Below are 9,188 nucleotides of genomic sequence, written 5' to 3' on the forward strand. Positions count from 1 at the left end.
CATAAATCACTCGGGAGCGCTCGCTTTTCTGCCCCTGGTCTGGCGGTTGTGCCTGATCCTAGCTGGGGGTTTGTTTTTCTGGGATATGAAAAATTTACGGGAATAGTGTTCTTTATTAACAGCGCTGTGGTACGGCTCTGGTGAGGTTTGGAGTATGCATTTCTTTGAACTGTGTAAGGACAAGGGTGGAAATATGGAATCTCTGCCGACTTCGGCTGCGCAACTGACTTTAATGGCAGTGGCACATCAGTCTGTGCGGGGGGAGTTGTGTCCTCATGGTCCTTAAAAACAGAAATGTATTTCTGAATGAAACCATGAAGGACAGGGTGCCTGAGTTGGGTGAAAATCATGGCAAAAGGATAAGATCTGCAGTTTGTTGCTTCTCTTTTTCCTTGCCTCCTGTTTTGCACTTGGAATTCTATTGTTCCTGGTGTTTTAAGCTTTTTTTGTGGTTGGTGAGTGTGGAAAGGTGTGGATTCTGCTATGCATATTGTCATCGATTTACAGTTTGCTTTTCTAAAGCTGTTCTAGTAACAGCTGGATTGCAACCTTGACCCTGAGAGAATAAAAACATGCAGCAGTGTTACAAAGGAGACTGGGATTCATTAGACTCCTTAACTCTCAGGCCCTGATTCTGCAGATATTTAAACACATACAGTTTCGCATGCCTGAGTTACCCACCGAGTTCTGTGTGATTACTGCTTAATATCAAAGCTGTTTACAGGATTGCCAAATCTGGTTGAAATTAGATTCTTTTTAGTTTTCAGTCTATAGTGAAAACTTTATTTGACCATTTGTATTTCTCAGGGTTCTTACTTAGGTAAAGCACTGTTGAAAAAGACTCTGGCATCCATCCTGTAAAAACCTAGACAGAGATTTGTCAGTGAGTCTGAAAATACTCCATAGTGTATTTGCAGTGTGTTAAGTATGGCGTAAATTACGTGCGAAGTCAAAATCTCTTAACGTGTAAGCAAAACTACAAGTTGCAGTTCTCCTGACTAACACTGAAAATATCTGTTTTGTGTATGTGTGAAGTAAAAAAGAATCCAGGACTTATCTCTTCTCCTTTCCCAAGTGTAAATGGTTGAAATAAATTTTATCCATTATTTGATAAGGGAATAGTTATCAGGTAAGTATTTATATCTCTAGATCCATGATATATATGATGTACCAGTCAAAAGGATTGTATTTTTTTCCTGGAAAGTTAGTCTTGGTCAATGAAATAGCTTTTTGCAGCCTTAGTGCAGTGTTCCAGACTGCTCAGTACACCTTTTAATGAAAGTCTGTGTGGTAGGTACCAAAACTCACTTTCTGGAAAGTTTATTTTGGCTGCTTGAAAATGACCCTCATTCACTCTTTTTGGAGGTGTGCTAGGACTAACATTCTGTTTCCTTTCATGTATAAATCGAGTCATTATAAAATCCACAGGGAAAACATAAATTCGTAGGGCTGAAATTAAATCATTGGCCTCACGCAGCAAGAACTGAAAATACAAAAGCTTTGTACCTTTCCAGACGCAGGACTCGGTCCTGCAAACCTGGGCACATGAATGGCTTCATCCATGTAAGTCATTAATGTAGAAATTGGTGGAACTTGTCATCGGAATTCTAATACTCGTGTGCTTGTGTTGTTGAAGAATGAGATCCCAGAGAGGGAATTTATAAAGTTTTAACTTACGCTACTCTAAAACAGCACGTGCATATGATCCTCAGTATTCTGCTTGTTTATAGATTTACTGACATCTGTGCTGTTAGTTGTTGAATTTGTTAAAAGAAATCTGGATATTTGTAATATTTTTCTGTCAGTGGTTAACATTGTTTAGGTGTTAAGAATACAGGACCGTGAACAGGAGTGTATTTTATGCAGTTGTAAGGAATGGTGTTCAAAGTACAGTCTCCCACTGAATTTATGATAAATGTATAGGAATGCTGGAGAAGAAGCTAATGGAAAGCGCAGGGACAGTTTTGAACAAATAGTTTATCAAGAAGATGATTTATAGAGTTGGAATTTAAGGCAGATTTGTCATTATGTAAAACTTTATGATGTGATTATTTAGTATCTATAGTTAATGCAGTGGCAGTGCTTCATAGCACACTAAGTGTATGCAGGATTTTATATTCTAAATCAAGGCAAAAATGACCTTTTTTTTTAAAGAGTAATTCCTAGTTGCAGTGGTGGTAGGTTATATTGGGATATTCTGTGCTCCAGCATGAGTTTATTTTGAGGACATGATAGTGACTTCATGCCCTAGTCTTTGAAATTCAGGCTTAAAGTTTGAAAGGTGTGGATTTGGAATGTCCATGTGTCTTCCTTATGTATAATGAAAAATGAAATTAAATTTCAACAGCCAAAGCCAAAATTGATTTATTAAAGCAGAGGTACAACTGGATTATTATTTGAGGTAGGACTGGTAAATTCCCTGAAACATCAAAAAGGGCTGGGGGGGAGAAAGGAAGCTCTAGCACTGAAAACTTGTCAGGACTACTTGGAATAACTGTTGAGTATTTTGGTTTGTATACAGTAGGTCTGCTTCTTCCCTCTGAGAAGACATTTTTGTGTTACTTTACTGAATAGTTCTAAAGCTGGTTTAGCTGTCTGCTGGGAATACGTGTATAACGAAGAACCTACATCGTGCTTCTTTGCACAATGCGATTCATAATTCACAGTTATCTTCAGGTTGCCTTTGGTAATAAAAGGCAAACCTGTGTGTTCAGCTGTATGCTTGCGTGTTGATAAAGTTGGACTTGTATTCTGAATATGAGTTTTAAACAAACAACAGTAAATTTTTTATGTTGGATTGCCCACTTCTTATTGTTCTATGTTGTTACTGTATATATATATACACACATATATAGGCCTGGGAAAAAACTACTGAACATGCAGTTTCTGGATATAATGATGTTAGTATCTTAACGTGTGTTGCTCTCATGATATCTCAAATCACTCAAAAGTGATTTTCATACTTGAGCTCAGGGCTTTCTTTGCATTCCCATATGGTGGCAAATCCACTTGAACCCCATGAGGCAGACTGACTAGGATAATAAGGAATGTGCTAGAATCTTTTATTTGCGATTTTTTTTTCTGTCTGTGGTCTAACTAGAATTTTTAAAATTAAAGCCATGATTTATACAACTTTGAGAGCTTGTCCCACTGATATGAAAGGGGAAGAAGAATCTCAGGTGAAGTACAGATATGTTTTCGTTTTGCTCAGCATCAAGTCTGATTGAGTGATAAATAAAATGAACGTTCTTTACTTTTTGTGCCAGAGCAGCCACGCTCAATTATTCTATGAGGTTTCTGCAGAGTAGGGCATTCACTTAGAGCCCCTCTTACTTTTGGCAGATGTCCTTTTGTTTGATCAAGTCTTGCATTTAGCAAAATTTAGATCTGATAAAACTGGAGATCTGTCCAAACCACATGGCAGGTTTCCAGTGTTTTTCATTCATAGATCTACTGTTTGCTTTTTCCTTCATGGTGCATTGTAACAGACTGTTGTATGTAGGTACGGTGAGTTTGACAAATGCTCTGTCTGTGCAAGTTCAATAGGAGGTGAATCTTAGGCTTGGTTTTAAGCAGTTCTTTTGAAAGTTTTATGCATTACGCAAACTAGAAATACTTCTAACTGATGAAGTGGAGATGTTAAGAACTACGGGACAAATAAACATGAATGAAAATATTTCTTCCACCTGTGATGAGCAGGAATTGGACATTAAAGTGGTAAGTGTAGGATGGCTGTATACGAGGTATGCTGACTTCCAGATGTTTGCTCCCTGAGGACTTGCAATGTAAGGCACCAGAATTAATGCCAGTTCAGTATTTGTAACAGGTACCTGTAGCTATGACAGATAGAAGCAAACTTGAAATACAGTGTGTAAGAAAACTAATGCAGTATTGCACTGGTTGAAATTTTGTAGGTGGTGACAGTGGATTGGATGGGTTAGGAGGACCAGGAGTACAGCTTGGAAGCCCTGACAAGAAAAAGCGCAAAGCCAATACACAGGTAATTCCCTTTAGTTCTTTTTATTTCTTAATAAATAGTGCACTCGGATGTTGTTTGCTGGTATGACTGTCTCGCATTGTTCAGAATATCAGTCTACCCTCACAAATAGCAGTTATGTACGAAATATTTCAGTTGTACTGTGAAGTTGAATTGTCATAATACTAGTTATTCTCATGGAAGTTATTTTAATCTCTGTAGGTTGCCAAAGATCTATAAAGAGAGGAGCACAGTGAGGCTGCAACAACTTGTATGTTACCATACGGATTTGATTCTGAGACAGACTTTCTTTTAGTGACTTTGTAGCCATTGGTAGGAATGTGTACAGCATGAGTAGTTGCCATGAGACTGCTTTTCTTCTTCCTTTTATTCCTATATGTGTAGGTTTGTGGCTTAATGAATCAGTACAGTTTGTTAATGCTTTGACCAAACTCTTGGCATATTCCCCAAGTGATTTTGAAGCAAAAGCTGTAAGGCAGGTTCGGCTCCTTTCCAGTGAAACCCTGCAATTTGGCATTTCTATACAGTTTCTGTTTCCAGAAAAGGAAGCCTGAATACAAAACAGCTAAAGCAATTAGATATCTATAGTGCAGAATTTTGCTTTGTGTGATCATTCAGCTTTGAGTGAGAGGATCTGTTAATTTGGTACTGCCTAGTGAGAGTAATTTTATTTATGTAGGTCAGACAATCACTTGCTGCTAGGCCTATCCAGATTCCATGGAGATGTGGATCTGTTTTCTTAATTTTTGTTTTGTTTTAAAGTAGTCATGGTGAAACCTGCTCTGAGAAATATTCAGTTAATTTAAGGGCTTCAGACCTCTTTTTTGGCAGAGCTTTCCTCGTATTCTGGAATGATGATAACTGTAGAGGGCTTGCAGATGAATTTCCTCTCTTTCCTGACCAGGTTCAAAATTTGCAGCATAGCAGAATTTTTTGGGGGAGAAAGAATTGTTCAGTCTTAGTTTATTACTGTTTAGGAGGATATGCTTTCTGTGAGCACAGTTAACGTGAGGGTGAACCAGCTAGATGCTCCCCACAGGCTAGTCTAGAATGAAATTCAATTGTATAGCCACTCCGATGACATTTAAACAGCCTCTGGGCTCCATTAAACACTTGATTATGCTCTGTAACCAGAATTCCTTGTATTTTATACCTACTGACCATGCTGTGCAGACTGTCCACAATCACTGAATGCTCATAAGGGACAGCTCTGTTTGGTACACAAAATATAGAAAGTTGCTATTTGCAGATTCCTATATTCTACAGGTCTTTTCTAGGGCTATAGTAACATTAGGTTTGTATATCCTTATAGAAGTGGGGTGTCCTAAGAGATGTATATTCAGTAAAACGAACTCAAAGTGAAACTAAGAAAATGCTTCAACTCTGCTCTTCAACATTTGGAAATATTTTGTGCATGTGTCTAAGCAATACATGACCTTCTGTAGTATTACTTTTCTTATGTAAAAGATTAAGAAATAGAAGTCATACATCAAGTAGTGTTTTCAGAAGCATGGTTGTGCAACTGCACAATTTTTAAAACAATGAGATTACTATAAATCACCATGTTATCTGGAGCCCAAATGCCTCTCTTGCCTCTGTGCTGAAATTTCAGACAGCCTGGCAGGGTACAGTGGGCGAGCTTTACGCAACAGCTGAACAGTTCTTTTAGCAGTAGTGCTGATAATCCAGGACCTTTGTGGTTGGTCTGTCTTGCAGGGAAATACTAAAACTAATTTAAATATTGTATTTAAAATATTTTTAGGGGTCATCATTTCCTCCTCCATCTGAATATGCTCCACCGCCGAATCCAAGCTCTGACCACCTTGTAGCTGCAAATCCATTTGATGACAACTATAACACTGTGTCTTATAAACCACTTCCTTCAGGAAATCCGTATTTTAGTAATCCTGGTTATCCTGGCTTTGGAGGCTATAACACTTTCAGAATGCCACCTCACATGCTGCCCAGAGTATCCTCACCATATGGTGGTTCTTACTCCCTCAGAAACCAACCACATCCCCTTCCTCAAAACCCTGTGGGAATGGGTTTTAGTCGACCCCACTCCTTCGGCTTTGGTCCACATGATAACCCAGGTTTTGGGAATCAACCACCTTATAGCAGTGGTCAGATAAATCAAAATGTCAATATGCCTGGTCAGCATTTTAGACCAAATCCTAGTGAGAACTTTGGCCATTCTGGTCAGATACCTCACCCTGACGTGCCATCTAGCTTTGGTCCTGGAAACAATCCAAATTTCCCAAATTCTCAGCTAGAGTCAAACCATTCTTTTGTTTCTCCACCAAACACGTACAACCAGACTAAATCGTCAGCACAAAAACAAGACTTTAGTCAAGGTGCAAGCAAAGCATCCAGCCAGAACACTGCTGCTCATCAGCATCATCACAGAACAGAGGACATTGTGAGTCAAGGTAACAGTGACCTAAAAAGTGTTACTCGAACCAGTGTGGCAAATCAGGATAATAGCCATTCTAATAGTGCTGATAACACTAACACTGGTCATTCAAATGGGACTCAGAGTAAGTCCCGCCAGCCTCGAGGCACTGCTGAAGGATGCAACGCTGAAAAGAGCAGCAAAACACCCCTTCATCCCAGTCGTCATGGTCACTCATCCTCTGAACCTGTGTATCCATGTGGAATTTGTACACATGAGGTTAATGATGACCAGGATGCCATCTTGTGTGAAGCCTCTTGTCAAAAATGGTTTCATCGGATCTGTACAGGCATGACTGAGTCAGCTTACGGCCTTCTTACCGCAGAAGCATCAGCAGTGTGGGGCTGTGATACCTGTATGGCTGACAAAGATGTCCAGTTAATGCGTACAAGAGAGACTGCAGGACCGCCTGCATTGAATACGGATGGCTAACAACGGGAATTGGTGGTCGTGGTTGAAATACTTGCTATGAGGATTTGGTTACAAATTGGGTACTTCACTTTCTGCAGACAATCAGTTGTGTTTGGTTGCTGTCATCTTTTTTCTCCTAATCTGTTTTCATTCATAAACTTCCGTCTTGGCTTTTGTACTCTTAGTTTTATGTGCGCAAATGTTTTACAGGATGGAATGTTTTTTGTTTGTGATTAAGCTGTAAAACATAACTGTCAACTGATCAGAAGTAGGATGTGCATTGACAATTTTATTGAAGGCAAAAATGTGCCTGTATGAATAGCCCCTAATTTGCTAGTGTTGACATGTTAACTAACACTAGCATTTAGTGCTCGGTTTTAATGGTGCTATATTTGCAAGTACTCTTTTTTTTTTTTTTTTTTTTTTTTTTTGGGTGAATGTCCATTGCTGATGTTATCCTTTCTTTCAATATAGTGGAGATGACATGGAGGAATGTGCAGTACTAGTAGTTTTTATTTTAGGGCAAATGGAGAGGATTTCATATGTGCTTTTTCCTATTTTTGAAGTAAGGCGTTAACATACTGTTCAAAAATCAATGACTTAATTCTTAGTAACACAGTGAAGCATTCTAACTCTTACTCTTTCTGCCTGAAAAGGAAATAATCTCTTTTAACTTCTCATTAAATACTTGCTCGCTGAGGACTTTTGCTAGGTCTTGCAGTATGTAGAAATAGCTACAAAATATTATTAATTGGAAAAAGAACATACCAGGTTTATGAAGTCCAGTGCTTTAAATCTAGAAAATACCAAAACTAGGGTTGGATATGTAACCTTAATTCATGTATCCTAAGCACATACATTAGGATACAGTCTCTGCATCTGCCACGGTTGTGCAATCATGCACCTCTCTCTCATCCTTTCTCATCGGTGGTTCTGGTCTCTCGCCTCAGTGCTGCCTGAGAATGGTCAATGAACTGGGGCAGGGAAAGCCTTGCCCATCTTCTAGGACTTTCAACTAGAGCCTGCTCAGTTGTCCTGAGCTTACACAGTCCCCTTGGCATGAAGGAGGGTCCCAGGCAATGGAGTGTGCTCAGCACAGGCTCTGAACAGCAAGATAATTTGACCAGCAAAGTCTGAAAACTGAATTCCCACCACTGCCTCAGCCAGTCCTGCAGCAAGAGTGTGGGAAACCCAGGGTGAAGAAAAATACAGCTTTCACATCAGGTGAGGTTAGCTCACATCAGGAGCGAGTAATCAGCAGTTTAGTTTCTTTGCCAAACTTGGTATCCTACTGACAAGTATGAATGGCACTAGAGTTTCATGTGTGATGCTAAAAATTCTATTTTAATATGAGTAATTTCATCTTATTCTTGATCTCAAAAATAATCCCTCCCCTTCTTTTTTTTAATGTGGGGAAACATCTAGCCTTGAAGATTTCAGCCTTAGCACTGTGATAAAGTTGCAAATGCAACTGAAAGCGAGTGTTTCTGTAGAGAGGAGTGTTGTTTTAACTTAATAAAAAGTGGCACTACAGTAACTGCTTGTAGTACTCGCCACTGTGCTGGAAGCTCCTGTTTTTTAAATAATTGGCAATTAAATCATATGTCAAGCATTACGTGTACTAGTCACATTCCTTAATCTGATAAAGTGGTCAGGGCTGTGGTGATGAGTGATGTAGGAGCTTATCCAGAATACAGTCATCTATATAAAGATGTAGTTTTTATGGTAAGCCCTGCTCAGGAGTGGAAAGTAAGGTCTGTTTGCTGGTTCGCCGTTGTGCTTGATTTTAAGTGGGCTCTACTGTGGTACTTTCCTGGAAGATACCGTGCAGGTCTGCATGATTGTCCTTGTTTTATTTTGAAAGTGATAAGCTTTATGTACTCTTTCACTGGAGAAGTGCAGTATTGCCTTCCTTTTGTTGTCTTGCCTCTCATCGGGAAAAAGGAAATAATGTCTGAAGTGTGAATGACACCATTCATATCTTGAGGATTTCCTGTATGGAGATGTAAAGAAACTGTAAGGCAGATCCAGGGCTTCTGTTTTCATCACTATTTGCTTCATTTAGTACAGAGACTAAACTTAATCGTGTTTTGTTAGAAGTGTGATATTTAAAAACAAACAACAAAAAAACCAACCAAACAACAACCTGTGTTAGAGAGCTGTATTCTTCAGTAATTTCCCTGATGACTGACCGACTGTTAGAATTTGCTTTTGGTATCTAAAGTAGAAATTAAACCAAACCTTGTTTAGATCGATTTGTTCCTCTGGGGATCAGTTTAATCTCTGCAACAATTTGCACTGTGAAAGTGGAGCTGGTTCAGACTTACA

The 9,188-nt window shown here is 39.1% G+C and overlaps 1 protein-coding gene across 1 annotated transcript; it reads left to right on the top strand.

Annotated features, from left to right (window-relative positions):
* The first annotated feature begins 3,910 nt into the window (after positions 1–3,910).
* On the top strand, positions 3,911–7,399 carry PYGO1 (pygopus family PHD finger 1). Its single transcript, XM_010081791.1, has 2 exons — positions 3,911–4,000; positions 5,760–7,399. Exon 2 carries the CDS (start codon positions 5,943–5,945, stop codon positions 6,879–6,881), a length of 939 nt encoding a protein of 312 aa, XP_010080093.1. The 5' UTR covers positions 3,911–4,000; positions 5,760–5,942; the 3' UTR covers positions 6,882–7,399.
* Positions 7,400–9,188: the final 1,789 nt, after the last annotated feature.

This window comes from Pterocles gutturalis, unplaced genomic scaffold, assembly GCF_000699245.1.
Source record: "Pterocles gutturalis isolate BGI_N339 unplaced genomic scaffold, ASM69924v1 scaffold52249, whole genome shotgun sequence".
Lineage (NCBI taxonomy): Eukaryota > Metazoa > Chordata > Aves > Pterocliformes > Pteroclidae > Pterocles > Pterocles gutturalis.